The sequence below is a fragment of the Oryx dammah genome, unplaced genomic scaffold (assembly GCF_014754425.2).
Source record: "Oryx dammah isolate SB20612 unplaced genomic scaffold, SCBI_Odam_1.1 HiC_scaffold_24, whole genome shotgun sequence".
In the NCBI taxonomy this organism is placed as follows: Eukaryota; Metazoa; Chordata; class Mammalia; order Artiodactyla; family Bovidae; genus Oryx; species Oryx dammah.
The window spans coordinates 47,378,168-47,398,523 of NW_024070208.1; the positions used below are offsets into that span (position 1 = coordinate 47,378,168).

Here is a 20,356-nt window from a genome sequence, read left to right on the forward strand (position 1 = left end):
GCAAATTGACCTTGTTATTTACCTTTTTCTCTTGATTAAGATTGAAGAATTGGAGGAGAAACTTAATGATGCACTTCACCAGAAGCAGGTACTAGCCCTGAGATTAGACAACCAATTGACTTTCCAACAAAAAGATGCCAGGTAAAAGTTTTAAAAAGCAACAATATCTATTTAGCAGTTAAAAATAATGTCATTACCTGTTCGTGCATGTGATTATAAGCAAAAATAGAGAAATCTTAAAGACAGTGATCATTTTTGCATCCAGACTAAGAAAAAACCACTTGATATAATACACAAAAATACAAAAAGCCAGAATTTGATATTCATTCAATACATATTGCAGACATAACTGAACCATACATGAAAATGGAAGCACTCTAAACTTATCACCACTTAACTTCCTGTCTTTTTTTCTCAGCTGTTTATAAGACCTCCTCAGATAACCCTTTTGCCTTTTTGAATTTCCTCTTCTTAGGCATGGTCTTGATCACTGCCTCCTGTACAATGTCATGAACCTCTGTCCATAGTTCTTTAGGCACTCTATCTATCAGATCTAGTCCCTTGAATCTATTTGTCACTTTCACTGTATAATCATAAGGGATTTGATTTAGGTCATACCTGAATGGTCTAGTGGTTTTCCCCACTTTTTTCAATTTATGTCTGAATTTGCCAATAAGGAGTTCATGATCTGACCCACAGTCAGCTCCTGGTCTTGTTTTTGCTGACTGTATAGATCTTCTCCATCTTTGACTGCAAAGAATATAATCAATCTGATTTCGGTATTGACCATCTGGTGATGTCCAAGTCTAGAGTCTTCTCTTGCGTTGTTGGAAGAGGCTGTTTGCTGTGACCAGTGCATTCTCTTCGCAAAACTCTGTTAACCTTTGCCCTGCTTCATTTTGTACTCCAAGGCCAAACTTGCCTGTTAACTCCAGATATCTCTTGACTTCCTACTTTTGCATTCCAGGTCCATATAATGAAAAGGACATCTTTTTTGGGTGTTAGTTCTAGAAAGTCTTGTAGATGTTAAAAGAACCATTCAGCTTCTTTGGCATTACTGGTTGGGGCATAGACTTGGATTACTGTAATATTGAATGGTTTGCCTTGGAAACAAACAGATCATTCTGTCATTTTTGAGAATGCACCCAAGAACTGCATTTTGAACTCTAGAAGAGAAATTGAAGGCAGAGGGGAAAAGGAAAGATACACCTATCTGAATGCAGAATTCCAAAGAATAGCAAGAAGAAATAAGAAAGCGTTCCTCAGTGATCAGTGCAAAGAAATAGAGGAAAACAACAGAATGGGAAAGACTAGAGATCTCTTCAAGAAAATTACAGATACCAAGGGAACACTTCATGCAAAGATGGGCTCAATAAAGGACAGAAATGGTATGGACCTAACAGAAGCAGAAGATATTAAGAAGAGGTGGCAAGAATAAATAGAACTCTACAAAAATATCTTCCCCAGATAACCACGATGGTGTGCTCACTTACCTAAAGCCAGACATCCTGGAATGCAAAGTCAGGTGGGCCTTAGGAAGCATCACTACGAACAAAGCTAGTGGAGGTGATTTAACTCCAGTTGAACTATTTCAAATCCTAAAAGATGATGCATTTGAAATGTTGCAGTCAATATGCCAGCAAATTTAGGAAACACAGCAGTGGCCACAGGACTGGAAAAGGTCAGTTTTCATTCTAGTCCCAAAGAAGAGCAATGCCAAAAAATGTTCAAACTACCACACAATTGCAGTCATCTTACTTGCTAGCAAACTAATGCTCAAAATTCTCCAAGCCAGGCTTCAGTAGTATGTGAACTGTGAACTTCCAGATGTTCAAGCTGGTTTTAGAAAAGACAGAGGAACCAGAGATCAAATTGCCAACATCTGCTGGATCATCAAAAAAGCAAGAGAGTTCCAGAAAAAAACATCTGCTTTATTGACTATGCCAAAGCCTTTGACTGTGGATCACAAGAAACTGTGGAAAATTCTGAAAGAGATGGGAATACCAGACTACCTGACCTGCCTCTTGAGAAACCTGTATGCAGGTCAGGAAGCAACAGTTAGAACTGGACATGGAACACAGACTGGTTCCAAATAGGAAAAGGAGTGCGTCAAGGCTGTGTATTGTCACCCTGCTTATTTAACTTCTATGCAGAGTACGTCATGAGAAGTGCTGGGCTGGGTGAAACACAAGCAGGAATCAAGATTGCCGGGAGAAATATCAATAACCTCAGCTATGCAGATGACACCACCCTTATGGGAGAAAGAGGAACTGAAGAGCCTCTTGATGAAAGTGAAAGAAGAGAGTGAAAAAGCTGGCTTAAAACTCAAGATTCAGAACACTAAGATCATGGCATTCGGTCCTATCACTTCATTGGCAGATGAGGAAACAATGGAAACAGTGAGAGACTCTATTTTCTTGGGCTCCAAAATCACTGTGGACAGTGACTGCAACCATGAAATTAAAAGACACTTGCTCCTTGGAAGAGAAGCTATGACCAACCTAGACAGCATATTAAAAAGCAGAGACATTACTTTGCCGACAAAGGTCCTTCTAGACAAAGCTATGGTTTTTCCAGTAGTCATGTATGGATATGAGAGTTGGACTATAAAGAAAGCTGAGTGCCAAAGAATTGATGCTTTTGAACTGTGGTGTTGGAGAAGACTTGAGAGTCCCTTGGAGTGTAAGGAGATCCAACCAGTCCATCCTGAAGGAAATCAGTCCTGAATATTCATTGGAAGAACTAATGCTGAAACTGAAACTCCAATATTTTGGCCACTTGATGCAAAGAAGTGACTCATTAGAAAGGACCCTGATGCTGGGAGACATTGAAGGCAGGAGGAGAAGGGGATGACAGGATGAGATGGTTGTATGGCATTACCAACCCAATGGACATGAGTTTGGATCAAGTTCCAGGAGTTGGTGATGGACAGGGAAGCCTGGCGTGCTGCAGTCCATGGGGTTGCAAAGAGTTGGACACGAGTGAGTGACTGAACTACTGAACCAGCTGTCTTAACCTTTCTTCATTTGCTTTGTAGAAAGTATTGATACATTCTGTGGTCCTTTGGATTCTTTTTGGGCTGAAGTACCTTCTGTTTGCCTGCCTGCTTTCTCCAGCTCAGTTGTGTGCTTATCCAAAGTTCCTTGTATTTTTCTCAAATATACCTATGCCAACTGTGCTTACTATACTTCTATAACTTAATTAAAATTATGTTTTAAAATGAATACAAAGGCATATACATTTCTTTGCAAATTATAATGAATTCTTTGGAATGATTCAATAAAAGTGAGTGACTAAAAGATCATCAAATAAGTGTAAGCAAGAGATGTTTAGAGATCGGGGCAGAAATCAGATCTATAAAAAATATGCTCAGATTTTTTCTCAAGTATCTTTTTAAAAGGTTTCCTGCCATTATAAAGAAAGTGAACTTGGAAATTGTGAGAAATGATTTACAGAAAAACAAGGCACATCTCCAACATGACAAAAAACCTAGACCCTGAGGGCAAACTGTTTCAGATGAATGTTTATTTCTATATTTTAATTAGAGGTAAATGTAAAAGGAGGCATCTTTTCCGTTTATGAGATTTTACTATTTAACTGATATGTTAAAAAATTATCTGACCAGTTATCAGCCACTATCACAGTAGATGAGTGTGGTTCTCAAATTTGACCATGCATCAGAGCCACCTGGAGGGCTTGTGGGAAAAGACTGTTGGGCACACTCTGGGTTTCTGACTGGGGTTGGGCCCTGAGAATTTGCATTTCTTCCAATTTCCCAGATGATGTGAGTGCTGCTACTCGCTTGTGGGTAACACTTTGAAAACCACTCTACTGGGTAATAGGGCTTCTATTCTAGTTCTTTAGACACTGATCAAATTAAATGAAGTAGGGAGGGCAGTTAGGAGACTATTGCTGTAATCCTCTTGATAGTGGTAAAAAGAGGTTGGATTCTGAATATATTTTAAAAGTAAAGCCGGTAGGATATCCTAATGGATTCAGTGTGGGGTTTAGGAGAGAAAGAGGAATCAAGGATTGTACCAATCCTTAGCCTGAATAAATCAAAGGATGGAATTGCTGTCAACTAAGATGGTGAAAACATAATGGAATAGGTTTGTGAGTGAAGAGCGGGAGTTTAATTTGGAACGTTAGGTTAGAGTTATTAGACAACCATGTGGATATATATGAGAAGTCTGATCTAGAGAGATAAATCTAGGAGCCATTAGGATACAGACAGTATTTAATTCACAAGACTGGATGAATTCCCCAAGGGAGTGAACATAGACAAGAGGAGAGGACCAAGTAATCCCAACATTAAGATAAACAAGATAAAAAGACTGGGAAAGTGTCGCCAATAAAACAGGAGAAAAATGAAGAGGAAAATAATATGGTATCTGGGAAACCAGATGAAAGAAGGAGAGGGCAGATGTCTCGAGTGCTATTGATAGAGATAAAAAGAAATGAGAATTGATTATTAACAATCTGGATTTTTCAGTTATCTGGAAATTTTGCTGGAAGCGTGAAAACCTTATTAGCCTTTGTTTAAGAGGAAAGGCGATGGAGAGAGTGCATATAGAAAACTTTTGAGAACAAAATGGGCAGTGAAATGGGGTCAAAAATTGTGGGGGCTTTTTTGTTCATTTGTTTTAAGATAGGACAAATAGTGTTTGTATGTTGATGGGATACAATGGTGGGGGGGATTCATATGGTCCCTTACTGCTCAAAATTTTCCAGTAGGCATCTAACCATGTCTACTACATGTATTCCTTGAGAAAGGTGCCGATTACTGTTTTCATTACCTCATTGTCTGTATTGACATTATGGTGATTCTGTGTTAGCATCTTAAATTACCTGGATAAAGACAATGAAAATTACTTCAGTGAGTAGGATCTAAAGCAGATATATCCGATTTATACCTTAAGCAGGGGAAATGTATAATTTTATAATTTGAATTTTAAAAGTTATTAACATTTTCTATTTAATAATTTTTTTTGCTTCACACTTAGTAATTAGTATAACTTTGTCATTTCGTGTTTAACTGGTTAAGTAAGCATTTAGCTGGAGCCAAAAATATTGTTGTTTCTCATTTAATTTGATGTTACTATAAAATAGGAACTTTGAGAAATTATGTCTCCATGATTTTTTTAACCTTACCATACATTCTGTGATATTGTAGAAAATATCAAGAACTAATGAAACAAGAAATGGAAACTATTTTACTGAGACAGAAACAACTAGAAGAGACAAATCTTCAGCTAAGAGAGAAAGCTGGAGATATTCGTCGAAACCTGCGTGACTTTGAGTTGACAGAAGAGCAATATATGAAGCTAAAAAGTTTTCCTGAAGATCAGCTTTCTATTCCTGAATATGTATCTGTAAGTGTCTTGTATCATAAAAAAAAAAAAAAAAAACTGTGCTTTCAGACTAAAATTTGCCATTTCCGTAATAGCCATAACTTTTCAAGTACCCAAGTGATACATTAATTTATGGCTCTGATCTGAAGGTAGTGAAATGGTGTTCAGATGAACAAATTTTAAAGTGTATTGACCATTGAGCTCTGAAGTCAAGCAAATAAATGGGGTTAATGGCTGGAAGATCCATAGAAATGAATTATTTTATCATGAACTCTGGTGGTTTGTAATGTTTATAGAGATGACAGTGGTTGCCAGGGGTTAGGGACAGCAGAGGAGAGAGGAGTGGTGTGATTATGAAGGGATAGCTTGAGGGAGATGGTTATGGATCTATGTAGGTCAAGTTCTAAACTGTGGTGTTGGTTACATGGGTATGTACATAGGATTGATCTATGGCAGTGGTCTCAAATATTTTTAGTATCAGTATCATTGACACTCTAAAAATTATTGAGGAGCTTTTGTTTATGTGAATTGTGTCTGTTAATAATGGATTAATTAGTACTGTAAATGTATCTACTTGGAATTTTGCAACTGAAATAATTCTAGGGAAAAAAAAAACTAGTATTTGAGAAATGAAAATTGCAAACAGTTTTGGATTATGGTTTAGCTGTGGCAGGAATCAATCTTTCTGGTGTTTTGTCAAACCAGCCAGAGTCTGAAAGAACATGGGTCATAAAAACAAGTATATAATATAGTTACAATTTTTCTAAGAATTGTTTTTGATTTCACATTTATTTGCATTGAGATAATCATATAATTTGGCCTTGGGGTACAGAATGAAGCAGGGCAAAGGCTAATAGAGTTTTGCCAAGAAAATGCACTGGTCATAGCAAATACCCTCTTCCAACAACACAAGAGAAGACTCTACACATGGACGTCACTAGATGGTCAACACCAAAATCAGATTGATTATATTCTTTGCAGCCAAAGATGGAGAAGCTCTATACAGTCAGCAAAAACAAGACCAGGAGCTGACTGTGGCTCAGATCATGAACTCCTTATTACCACATTCAGACTGAAATTGAAGAAAGTAGGGAAAACCACTAGACCATTCAGGTATGACCTAAATCAAATCCCTTTTGATTATACAATGGAAGTGAGAAATAGATTAAAGGGACTAGATCTGATAGACTGCCTGATGTACTATAGACAGAGGTTTGTTAAATTGTACAGAAGACAGGGATCAAGACCAACCCCACAGAAAAGAAATGCAAAAAAGCAAAATGGCTGTCTGAGGAGGCCTTACAAATAGCTGAGAAAAGAAGAGAAGCGAAAAGCAAAGGAGAAAAGGAAAGATATTCCCATCTAAATGCAGAGTTCCAAAGAATAGCAAAGAGAGATTTAAAAAAGCCTTGCTCAGCGATCAGTGCAAAGAAATAGAGGAAAACAATAGAATGGGAAAGACTAGAGATCTTTTCAAGAAAATTCGAGATACCAAGGGAACATTTCATGCAAAGATGGGCACAATAAAGGACAGAAATGGTATGGACCTAACAGAAGCAGAAGATATTAAGAAGAGGTGGCAAGTATACACAGAAGTACTGTACAAAAAAAGATCTTCATGACCCAGATAATCACAATGGTGTGATCACTCACCTAGAGCCAGACATCCTGGAATGTGAAGTCAAGTGGGCCTTAGGAAGCATCACTACAAACAAAGCTAGTGGAGGTGATGGAATTCCAGTTGAGCTACTTCTAATCCTGAAAGATGATGCTGTGAAAGTGCTGCATTCAATATGCCAGCAAATTTGGAAAACTGAGCAGTGGCCACAGGACTGGAAAAGGTCAGTTTTCATTCCAATCCCAAAGAAAGGCAATGCAAAAGAATGTTCAGACTATCACACATTTGCACTCGTCTCACATGCTAGTAAAGTAATGCTCAAAATTCTCCAAGCCAGGCTTCAGCAATACGTGAACCGTGAACTTCCAGATGTTCAAGCTGGTTTTAGAAAAGACAGAGGAACCAGAGATCAAATTGCCAACATTTGCTGGATCATAGAAAAAGCAAGAGAGTTCCAGAAAAACATCTATTTCTGCTTTATTGACTATGCCAAAGCCTTTGACTGTGTGGATCACAATAAACTGTGGAAAATTCTGAAAAAGATGGGAATACCAGACCATCTGACCTATCTCTTGAGAAACCTGTATGCAGGTCAGGAGACAACAATTAAAACTGGACATGGAACAACAGACTGGTTCCAAATAGGAAAAGGAGTACATCAAGGCTGTATATTGTCGCACTGCTATTTAACTTATACGCAGAGTACATCATGAAAAACGCTGGGCTGGAAGAAGCACAAGCTGGAATGAAGATCGCAGGGAGAAATAACAGTAACCTCAGATATACAGATGACACCACCCTTATGGCAGAAACTGAAGAGGAACTAAAAAGCCTCTTGATGAAAGTGAAAGAGGAGAGTGAAAAAGTTGGCTTAAAGCTCAACATTCAGAAAACAAAGATCATGGCATCTGGTCCCATCACTTCATGGGAAATAGGTGGGGAAACAGTGGAAACAGTGGCTGACTTTATTTTTCTGGGCTCCAAAATCACTGCAGATGGTGATTGCAGCCATGAAATTAAAAGACCCTTACTCTTTGGAAGGAAAGTTATGACCAACCTAGATAGCATATTAAAAAGCAGAGACATTACTTTGCCAACAAAGGTCCTTCTAGTCAAGGCCGTGGTTTTTCCAGTGGTCATGTATGGATGTGAGAGTTGGACTGTGAAGAAAGCTGAGCACCGAAGAATTGATGCTTTTGAACTGTGATGTTGCAGAAGTTTCTTGAGAGTCCCTTGGACTGCAAGGAGATCCAACCAGTCCATCCTAAAGGAGATCAGTCCTGGGTGTTCATTGGAAGGACTGATGTTGAAGCTGAAACTCCAGTACTTTGTCCACCTGATGCAAAGAGCTGACTCATTTGAAAAGACTGATGCTGGGAAAGATTGAGGTCAGGAGGAGAAGGGGACGACCGAGGATGAGATGGTTGGATGGCATCACCAACTCAATGGACATGGGTTTGGGTGGACTCCAGGAGTTGGTGATGGACAGGGAGGTCTCACGTGCTGTGGTTCATGGGGTCGCAAGGAGTCGGACACAACTGAGCAACTGAACTGAACTAGGCAAATAGTTTTGAGCTCTTGGATTTCCTAAAAGTGTCTCAGAGTGGCAGCAGTGGCCTACAAGTCCCAAGAACACACATCCCACACACACTGCAAGTTTGTGATACACAGAATTCATTTCACCCTAAGATGCCTGAAATTTTTCATCTGTAAAAGGCTTAATAATAATAGTGTCTTTAGTCAATATCTTATAATAATCTATGATGAAAAAGAATCTGAGAAAGAGTATATATATATATATATATATATATTTGTGTATAAGTGAATCATCTTACTGTACACCTGAAACTAACAGAATGTTATAAATCAACTACTTCACGTAAAAAAATAACAATAAATTAACAGCACTTTTCTGTTGAGGTAATTGTGAGGATTAACTGTGAATATGTACGTAGAAAGCTTAACAGTGCTCAGAACTTAGTAAACACATAATAAATATTATCTTTTATTTTTGCTGGAGTGGTGATTGCCTCTTTTAGTTCTCACTGGATAAGGTTTCTAGATTAATAATTTCCTATAAATGGAGTACTGTTTTGTTCGTCCAGCTTTTTATTTAAATAGCTCAAGCATAAATTTTCTGCCTTCAGTACTGTCCAAAACCAATGATGTATCTCAAGTGCTGTCATTGAGGCTCTTTATTCATCATAGCTGGAAAGTATTCCATTAGTGGCAGTCATACATGTTTTTGTTCTTTGGTGTTCTTTGTCTTATCTTTTGTTTTCAGACAGTATTGTCCTAATTAGTTAATTATACACAGATTTATTGTGTTAAGTACTAGCTTTAGTACTGGCCTCTTACCAAATGTGGTACTCCTACAATACAGCAATACATTAAGGAGTTTCAGATTGTATGACTATACAATAATTAGTCACTACTTGCCTTCTCCTAACTTGCGGATAGCTTAGTTTTATAGAAACTTGTCAGATGGAACACTTTACTAAGTTAGGGAGAGAATTGAGAGTGGAAAGAGAAATCTGAACTGATTGGGCATAGTGACATGTAGCATACCTCCTGATTATTTATCCCTTACACGGCATTGGTAGCAAGTAGAGCTTCCCCCAGCGCCGAGGATGGTAGTAGTGGTTTAGTTGCTAAGTCGTTTCTGACTCTGCAACCCCTTGGACTATAGGCCACAGGGCTCCTCCCTCCATGGGATTCTCCAGGCAAGAATACCGCAGTGGGTTGCCATTTCCTTCTCCAAGGCTTTTCATATATATGTTTAGGCACTGGGGACAGAGCAGTGCACAGACCAGACAAATCTTCCTGTCCTCCCAGAGACTGCATTCCTCTGGAGTAACACACACGGCAAACTAAACCAAGGAGCATGTTTGTCATGAATGGTACGGAGAGAAGGGCAGAGTGAGAAGTAGGGACTGCATTAAATCAGGCTAGGCGAGGGAGTTCCCTGCAGGCTAGTGTTAGGACTCCATGCTCTCACTGCCACAGGCCTGGGTTCAGTCCCTGATTGAGGAACTAAAATCCCTCAAACAGTGTAGCCTGGCCAAAAAAAAAAAAAAATACATACATACATATATATATATATATGTATGTATGTATCAGGGGAGTTAGGGAAGGTTTTACTGATAAGGTCGTATCCGATCAGAGGCCTGAAGGGAGTGAAAGCATGAGCCATATATTTACATATGGGGAAGAGCTTGCTTTCCTATCAGAGGAAATAGCAAGAGCAAAACTTCTGAACACTTGATATATTCAGGAAATAAGCTGATAGTGTAGAATTAGCTGTAGTAGTAGGTGAGAAGTAAGGAGGAAGTGGAGTATTGATAGAAGAGAGGAAGGAGAGACTGTGTCAGGGCCGGGGACTTACAGATAATCTGGGCCTTAAAGGGGCTAAATTGAACTCAAAGTATTAGTGGAGAAGTCAGGGCCAATTAAAGACCACCTTGTTTTAGTTTTGAACAAACAAAATTTAGTGTATAGGCATATAATCTGAAACCCCTTAACACTTTCCTTTATTACCTTAATACTTTTATTTATACTACTGATAATTGAGAGTACTATTAATTAGCAAATTTTAACTGTAATTTGCGTTGCACGACTGACTTGTTTATTGATTTTTTTTTTTTTTTTTTTTAAGATTCGGTTCTATGAACTAGTGAATCCGTTGAGAAAGGAAATCTCTGAACTACAAGTGAAAAAGAATGACCTGGCAGAAGAATTAAGTGCAAACAAAGGTCAACTGAAACAACTGACTGAGGTTTGTCTAATTTTGATCCCTGGTTGTAAGAGACTCCAAGGAGGTCTTAAGATTTGTGATAAGAAATATAAAAGTCAGTGATAGAAAAATGGGACTTGAGCATGCTGACTGCTGTGATTCTTCATAAGTAGTGGGAAGGAGATGAGACTGCAAATAGTCATCTTAAAGATTGATAGGGTACATCCATGATACTGACCTATAATCCCCAGCTGAGGGTTTTATTCTTGTAATTCATTTCATTCTGAGTTCTTCATTACAGATCCACCCTGTGGATGATACGAAAGGGAGCTGGTCCATTTATTAGTCATTTTAGTCTCTTAATACAGTTACTTCCCCTAATACCTGTTCAGAGCACGTGCTCTGATAATAGCATCCATCCCTGTGAGGCCTGATGCCATGCCAGGTGCTGACAGGGGTGAATACAAGTGTCTGCCCTTCCAGAGTTCAAATTCTAGTAAGGTGGAGTTATACCTTAGATGAGATCTTGACACTCATTTTTTGTGTGACCTTGAACAAGTCATTCAGTGTTTCCTGCTCTGTCAAATGGAGAAAATAATCTTATTTTTCCATTCATTTCATTGAAGTGCCCACACTTCTGTTTCAAAGTAAAAATGTGATTTTTAGTAAAGTTGCATATAAATAGCTATTTTGTGTCCTACTTCAAGGGCAACTTTTACCAAAGATCTACTTTCCAGAAATAAAGTATTGTAATTTAATTTATATTTTGATGCTCTGATTTGCGGCACTATTAGTGCTGGATGGAATCTACTTCTGTTGTTAGTATAGAGCCACTATTGCAGGCAAATGAAGGCTCAGCTTCCTTCTTCTGGTAGGAGCACTGAGGTCATCAGGAGCGATGCCAGAGAGCCCTACAGGTGTCCATTGGGGTGGTTTTTTTCTGCTGCTAACCTACCACATTGTTGTGCACATTTAGAAAGATAGCTCTTAATTTAAAAAAATTTGCATCCAGAGTCACAATAATAAAGGACAAAGTTCTAAGGCCTCTGTTTGTCTTCTAACTAATTTTGCAGCCTTGGGCAAGTCGTTTACTTTCCCTTGTCTCTGTTAAATGGCCAAGGTGGTGGTGGCGGTGGCACAGGGTTTGTCAGGGACAAGGCAGACGCATTTTCAGACTTGGTTCTGCCACACTTTATGGTACCTCAGCATCCATCAAGGACTTTTTGTATTTTAGAGGGAGTCTGGAAGAGCTTTCTATCCTCGTTTCTATCAAACCACCTCTTTTTTAAATCACTTTTGACATTTGGGAATTCTACAAGTGATTTCTCCTGAACAAAGGACTCTTCGACCCCCCCCCCCACAGAAAAAAGTCCTGAGTCTCTAAAATTATCATATTTTTACTGTATGGTAAAGCAAGTCTCTCTACACTCAAGGGTCAGTAATGGCATTATATCCCAGATTTTAGTTTGTTTCAACCTTACTAATACCTTTAGTGTTTTATTGACATGAAAGCATAGATGATTAACACTGGTTTCATTCATAGGGTCCCTGAGTGTTTTTAGTGCACTAATAATTCTTAAACACAGAAGCAATTTTGTTTGTGAACATGTTCGGGTTCTCCAGAAAAAACAAAACCAACAGGATAAATAAATATTTATAGATAGAGATATATTTTAAGAAATTTGCTCACATAGTTGTAGCAAACTATGTGCAAACTTATGTGCGTGTATGCTAAATCGCTTCAGTCGTGTCTGACTCTTTGCACCGCTATGGACTGCAGCCCACCAGGCTCCTCTGTCCATGGGATTCTCCAGGCAAGGGTACTGGAGTTGGTTGCCACGCCCTCCTCCAGGGGATCTTCTAGACCCAGGGATCAAACCTACGTCTTTTAGATCTCCTGCATTGGCGGGTAGGTTCTTTACTGCTAGCGCCACCTGGGAAGCCCCTGTAGAGGCTTGGCGAGTCCAAAATCTTAACGGCGTAAGCTGGCAGCCTGGAAATTCAAGAGAAGGTCGCAGTTTGAGTCCAAAGACTGTCTGCTGACAAAATTCCTTCTTATTCAGTCTCAATTTTACTAAGGCCTTAACTGATTGGATGAGGCCCATATGGGAGGTAAACTGCCGTCCTCAAAGTATACTGGTTTAAATGTTAATCTCAGCTTAAAAAATGTCTTCACAGAAACATCTAATATAATGTTTGACAAAATATTTGGGTACCATGGTCTAACCAAGTTGACATAAAAAATTAACCATCACTGAACCTTTCCATCTATAAGTTTGCTTCTTAAAGTTTTACCACCTTTCAGCTAAAAGTATAATCCTATGTCTTAAAACTCTTTCTGAATTTCATACTATAAAGGGAAAATTGAATCACATTCGGAAAAAACAGTTAAATAATGCCTTATCTCTATAATAAAAGGTCTTAGAAACTCAAAAAATATGGTTTAAACATAATGGAATTACTTTTGTATTGAAACCACCCTTAAAGTTAGATTTTCTGCTCTCTAAAGGGCCTTACCCAACTTACCCAACACAAAGAAAACATAGAATGAATATTTTTATTTTGTTTATATTTTTTATTTCTATTTTTTGGCTATGCCATGTAGGATCTTAGTGGGATTTAGTTTCCTGACCAGGAATCGAACCTGAGCCCTCTGCAGTGGAAGTGCAGAGCCTTAACCATTGGACCACCAAGGAAGTCCCTAGACTGAATATTTTAAATGAAAAGTCAAACCAGCAAGGACCTTTTTTTTAATAAGGATATAGTGAATCAGTGTTAATATTTAACGTTAAAAGAAATTTTGTTTGACACTATTTTGTGGAGGTTTATTTTTTGAGGTGGTTTGTTAAATTATTTACTGCTTTGATATTTGGGGAATTCAGAGATACTAGTTTAAGTTACATCTCTGCAGTTTGATGATGGTGTGATGATCTTGGATAAAGAACTTAGTCTTCTCTTCCCTTCCCTTCAGTTCCCATGATAAAAATACAGATGAGAATATGTAACACCTCCCTCATTTACATAGTCATTATTATGAGAATAAAATTCAGTCAATAAATATTCACTGTACATCTGTTATATGCCAAGCATTGTTATAGGTATGTGGGGTACCTCAGTGAATAAAACAAAGATCTCTGGCCTTGTGAAAATTATATTTTAAAAGGAGGGCAGGGAAACAAACAGTAAACATATTAGAAAGGAAGCACAAAGTAAACTATCAAATTTACAGACAGCAAAGTTTTTGAGGGGTAGAATACTGTTACCAGTAAGGCAAATTGGAGGACCATCTCAGAAGATAAGTAAATATTATAACCTATGTGTTTTCTTTTATATATCTCATAGCTTATGATCCCAAAATTAGCACATTCAAAATTGATTAGTAGCCCTAGAGAGTATAATTTTTTTCTGTTTTATTATGAAAGTTTTCAAGCTATAGATAACTAGAAAAAATTTTACAGGGAACACCTAATTTCTGCCTGATAATTTATACTTACCTTAATCTGTCCATCCACCAGTAATATTTATTTTATGAGAAATTGCCAGATTTTTTTTTTAATGTATCAGTAGTTCCTTTATATTGTTGGGGAATATTTAATTGTATGGATATATTAATTCTCCCTTGATGGGTATTTGAGTTATTTCCACTTTGAACACATTATAAGTGAAGCTGCCCCAGACTTTTGAACGTTGGCTTTGTGTGGACATACATTTTTGTTTTTTCTTAGGTAAAATTTAAGAGTGATATTTTTTACTTCTAGATTTCTATTTGTTGTTTATTATTGTTTTTATTGCTCTGGTATTTGTTTTTTCACTATGAGCATATTTTCCTTTATACCACTGAGAATAGTTAAAACCTCTATTTGAAAATCTTTCTGTGCCAATTCCAAAATCTGGGTCACCTCAGAGTTGGTTTTTGTTGATTGTCATTTCTTTTAAGAATGGGTCGCATTTTCCTGTTTCTTCAAAGGTCAAGTAACTTTTTAAATTGTTTATTTAAATCATAGAGTAAATGTAGATCTTAACAGTACAACACTGCTGTGTTGGATAGACTGCATTTTGACAGTTACTGATGTTTTTGTTGTAGCAGGAATTTAACTGATTTATGCTCAAGCTGTATACTATGTCTCTTGGGCAGCACGTGAAATTTCAGTTGAGGTTTTTTTTTTTTTGGCCTAAGTAGGACTGCTTGAGTCTGTCCTACATATATGTTGTTCAGAGGTCAGCCAGATATTTGGCAGAGATTATCCACAGAATAGAGTTCCCTTTCTCTGTCTCTAGAATTCCCTCCTCACTTTAGAGCATCTGAGTTACCCATACTCTGTTTTCTGGTTCTTCAAGCTAAAAAGATGAAGGATTTTCTCTTATACATTTGTCATCTTACTTGGCATATGGTAGCTCTGCCTTCCAGCTAAAAGGCTTTTTTTTTTTTAAAGAGACACCAGGAAATTCACCCAGTGCTGTTCCATTCTTCCTCTTGTAGATTCTATCCCTCCAGAATCTGCCTGGTTTGGGTCACTTTCTTGTGCGTTCAGGTGGTTGTTTTATATTTTGCCAGAATTTGAGATTGTATTGCCAGTAGGGTTGGTCAAATGGGAACTTATAGATTCATCACCAGAAATGGAACCACCTTACAATTTTGTCTGAAACACAGGTGAAGAAAAAGAAAATACATTCTGTGCATGTGAAAAATTTGGCTTTGAAACCCACCGTTTTCTCTAAAAAGAACCTTGGCTTTGTTAGAGAGTCTTTCTCTCAACATTTTTAACTTTGTACTGACAGGAGTGATGACTCATGAGGCATTATTTGTTGTTGTCCCGTCGCTAAGTAGTGTCCAGCTCTTTGTGACCCATGGACCGCAGCACACCAGGCTTCCCTATCCTTCACTGTCTCCCAGAGTTTGCTCACGTTCACGTCCATTGAGTGTGATGCTGTCTAACCATCTTATCATCTGCCGTCCTCTTCTCCTTTTGCAGTCTTTCCCAGCATCAGGTCTTTTCCAGTGAGACAGCTCTTTGCATCAGGTGGTCGAAGTACTAGAGCTTCAGCTTCAGTATCAGTCCTTCCAGTGAATATTCAGGGTTGATCTCCTTTAGGATTGACTAGTTTGATTTCCTTGCAGTCCAAAGGACTCTCAAGTACCACAATTCGAAAGCATCAATTCTTCAGCACTTAGCCTTCTTTATGGTCCAACTCTCACATCTGTACATGACTACTGGAAAAACCGTAGCTTTAACTATACAGACTTTTCTTGACAAAGTGATGTCTTTGCTTTTTAATATGCTATCTAGGTTTCTCATAGGCATTATTAAGGGAAATATTAAAAGTAAAATAAAATATATCACTAGACCTTGAACAAAATGTACAATTTTGGACATTGTGACTTTGGTTGTTTGCACATCTTATTTATTAATAATTATTGAATTCCTTATATAGCTATAAAGTTCAGAGTTTAGAAACTAAACTCTGGTATTTGGGCAACCGAGTTTACTATCTGAGGACATACAGAGATTAAGGTAGGTCAAATGAACCCCAACAGCTGGGGAAAATGTAATTGAAGTTCATAGAAATCACAAAATCATGAAATCACATAAGGTGAGGATTGACTTGCAAGAGGATAAACTCAGGACAAATACAAGAAGGTAGTATTATTTCATAGAACAGTTTAGTTCAGTCACTCAGTTGTGTCCAACTCGTTGTGACCCCATGGACTGCAGCCCGCGAGGCTTCCCTGTCCATCACCAACTCCCAGAGCTTCCTCAAGCTCGTGTCCATTGAGTCGGTGATGCCATCCAACCATCTCATCCTCTGTTGTCCCCTTCTCCTCCCGCCTTCAATGTTTCCCAGCATCAGGGTCTTTTCCAATGAGTCAGTTCTTCACATCAGGTGGCAAAAGTGTTGGAGTTTCAGCTTCAGAATCAGTCTTTCCAGTGAATATTCAGGAGTGATCTCCTCTAAGATTCACTGGTTGGATCTTCTTGCAGTCCAAGAGACTCTCAAGAGGCTTCTCCAACACTGCACTTCAAAAGCATCAGTTTTTCGGCACTCAGCTTTCTATAAAGAAACTCTCACATCCATACATGACTGTTGGGAAAACCCACAGGTATGAGATGAGAAACTGATTAAGAAATGTAGTAGAATGTGATTTTTTGACCTTTAAAAAATAGAACATAAAACAAGTAGTAAATTAATAGAAACTTAAAAGAGGAGGCAACAATTGACAAACATAAATGCCTCAAAAGTGACAGGATCATGACAGTCCCATGCGTATTCAGAGAAACTAAGATATTTTTTAGTTATGTCTCTGAGTTTTGTAACTGGGAGTTAAGGAAACAAACTTTCTACTTTAGTAAGACTATGGGATTAAGTTTGTCTTTTCCAAAATGATCTTAATTTTCTTTACCACATGGTGGCAGCATATATCCATTGATTTCTGTAATCAGTTTTGGGCTGCTCAAAAAATACTGTCATTGCCAAAGCTTTACTGTGTTACCTTATTTTCCTTTATATTTCTTATTTCATATCTGTTTCCTTAAACCAATCAAATACTATGTCTTCCTAATAAAATTAAGTTGATCTATAACTGGGAGATAGAATTTTAAGAAACAAACTTTTCTGGCATAATATGCCAGATCAAAGGTGTCTCAGTTATTAACCCTGATATCATAATTATACCTAACAGATACATTCAAAGATGTTAAAGCCCCATAAGTACACAGTTAGTTATGCTTTTATTCATATATTCTGCATGGCATATATGAGGTGAAAAACTGATTTAGAAATGTAATAGAAGCTGATTTTTTGACCTTTTAGTAGATTTCTTGAATTTTCTTTCATTAATTTTTTCTACATCTTTTGTTATTTGGAAATAATATCTATTGTAGATACTAACACTGGAAACTAAGGCTCATCTTTTATTTCAAGTTTAGAGTCTTTAAGGGTCAGTAACATAGTCTAATTATAGCATATTTTGAGCTGTTACGTACATGAACTTGTATATAGTACTTAGTGTTTCATAAGTGCTGTACTTCTTTTTTCTATTTATGAAATCTCTTTGTAACAGGTCAGAATTCTGGTCTAGTGCATGTAGTTAAGCTATTTGCAGCTGTTATGCTATTGTAGAGTTATTTTCAGCATGCTTCTTTCATTTCAAAAGAAATAAATGTTAATACTAATAAGGCATTAAAGAGTCTGTGTGCAATGACATTAAGTTTCATGTTGTTGTTTAGTCCCAAACTTGTGTCTGAATCTCTAGCTATCCCATGGACCATAGCCCTCCAGGTTCCTCTGTCCATGGGATTTCCCAGGCAAGAATACTGGAGTGGGTTGCCATTTCCTTCTCCAGGGGATCTTCCCAGACCAGGGATCGAACCCACATCTCCTGCATTGGCAGCCGGATTCTTTACCACTGAACCACCAGGGAAGTCCAAAGTTTCATAAGGAAATTATGCAATATTTTTCTCTTATGAGAGCTTTGGTAACTAGGAAGCAAAAGTGTTTTGTTCACGCGAACTTCCTTGTTTAGGAAACATAGTTACATTTGTTGAGAAAACTTCTACAAGATTACCTTGAGGCTCATCTTAAGTATTCATACCTGAATAATCCTGTCTTTATTTGAATGAAAATGAAGCATTTCATTAATGACACATACTTGTGATTCAGGTTTTTTTTCATTTCAGGGATTATTTTGTTTGTTTTCTGAAGTTTCTTTTTTATCCTGCCCAAAGATGAATTTAAAATTCCCTTGTTAGATACATGCTATGATGATACTCATCAGTTATAATTATTTTAGAGTGTTTGACAAATTCATTCAGTTCAGTTCAGTCGCTCAGTCATGTCCAACTCTCTGCGGCCCCATGAATCGCAGCATGCCAGGCCTCCCTGTCCATCACCAGCTCCTGGAGTCTACCCAAACCCATATCTATCGAGTTGGTGATGCCATCCTCTGTTGTCCTCATCCTCTGTTGTCCCCTTTTCCTCCTGCCCCCAATCCTTCCCAGCATTAGGGTCTTTTCCAATGATTCAACTCTGCGTCAGGTGGCCAAAGTATTGGAGTTTCTGCTTCAACATCAGTACTTCCAATGGACACCCAGGACTGATCTGCTTTAGGATGAACTGGTTGGATCTTCTTGCAGTCCAAGGGTCTCCCAAGAGTCTTCTCCAACACTGCAGTCCAAAAGCATCAATTCTTAGGCACTTAGGTTTCTTCACAGTCCAACTCTTACATCCATACATGACTACTGGAAAAACCATAGCCTTGACTAGACAGACCTTTGTTGGCAAAGTAATGTTTCTGCTTTTCTTATTGAGTTACAAAAACACTTTATATTCTTAATTACATTTAAATTTTTATGTATTATTACTGCCATTACGTTTCAATATAATTAATATTTCTAATGTATTTTTAATGTATTTATAAGACCCCAGAATCTAATTTGCTGTAGTATTACTACTTTGGAGTTTCTAAAGCTCATATCTTACCTGTGTATCTAAAAGTTGTTGCTTGTTTATAAACCTGTTGTATTTTTTTGCAAGTAATATAAATGACTTACAGACAAAAGTTCATGAGAGGGGAAAGTTCATGGAAAAGTTATTTATGAATAGCTATTTAAAGCTATTGCTTTTAATGAAAGCAATTTAAAATAGGATGTCATCAGGGAGAAGCCTCCTTCATCTGATTTTGTATGTAGCTCTGAGAGGAAACAGATTTTTAAAGAGTTACATCTAGTTCTGCTTCATTGACTACGTTAAAGCCTTTAACTGTGTTCAGTTCAGTTCAGTTCAGTCGCTGAGTCATGTCCGACTCTTTGCGACCCCATGAACCTCAGCACACCAGGCCTCCCTGTCCTTCACCAACTCCCGGAGTCCACCCAAACCCATGTCCGTTGAGTCAGTGATGCCATCCAACCATCTCATCCTCTGTCATCCCCTTCTCCTCCTGCCCTCAATCTTTCTCAGCATCAGGGTCTTTTCCAATGAGTCAGCTCTTCACATCAGGTGGCCAAAGTTTTGGAGTTTCAGCTTCAACATCAGTCCTTCCAATAAACACGCAGGACTGATCTCCTTTAGGATGGACTGGTTGGATCTCCTTGCAGTCCAAGGGACTCTCAAGAGTCTTCTCCAACACCATAGTTCAAAAGCATCAATTCTTCAGTGCTCAGCTTTCTTTATACTCCAATTCTCACATCCATACATGACCACTGGAAAAACCATAGCCTTGACTAGACGGACCTTTGTTGGCAAAGTAATGTTTCTGCTTTTTAATATGCTGTCTAGATTGGTCATAACTTTCCTTTTAAGGAGTAAGCATCTTTTAATTTCATGGCTGCAATCACCATCTGCAGTGATTTTGGAGCCCCCCAAAATAAAGTCTAACACTGTTTCCACTGTTGAACTGTGTAGATCATAACAAATTTTGAAAAATTCTTAAAGAGATGGGAATACCAAACCACCTTACCTATCTTCTAAGAAATCTGTATGTAGGTCAAGAAGCAACAATTAGAATATGGAACAATGGACTGGTTCAAAATTGGGAAAGGAGTACAATAAGCCTGACTATTGTCACTCTGCTTGTTTAACTTACATACAGGATATGTCATGAGAAATGTCATCCAGGATGGATGACTCACAAATTAGAATCAAGATTGCTGGGAGAAA

At 37.9% G+C, this 20,356-nt stretch overlaps 1 protein-coding gene and 1 non-coding gene across 4 annotated transcripts in view; one reads left to right on the forward strand and one right to left on the reverse strand.

Annotated features, from left to right (window-relative positions):
- PIBF1 (progesterone immunomodulatory binding factor 1) overlaps window positions 1–20,356 on the forward strand; it is a 231,424-nt gene that overhangs the window by 14,539 nt on the left and 196,529 nt on the right. For 2 of the 3 annotated variants that reach the window (XR_005725642.1, XM_040266864.1), the window contains exons 3-5: window positions 41–141; window positions 5,174–5,372; window positions 10,625–10,744. Coding sequence is in view for 2 of the 3 variants with exons in the window: in XM_040266864.1 (XP_040122798.1) it covers window positions 41–141; window positions 5,174–5,372; window positions 10,625–10,744 (420 nt within the window). In the remaining variant the exon portion in view is untranslated. The remainder of the gene's footprint in view (window positions 1–40; window positions 142–5,173; window positions 5,373–10,624; window positions 10,745–20,356) is intronic. The other variant, XM_040266865.1, reaches the window with a different exon arrangement.
- Window positions 13,326–13,398, reverse strand: TRNAG-UCC. Its single transcript has one exon. It is a non-coding gene; the product is annotated as a tRNA-Gly (tRNA).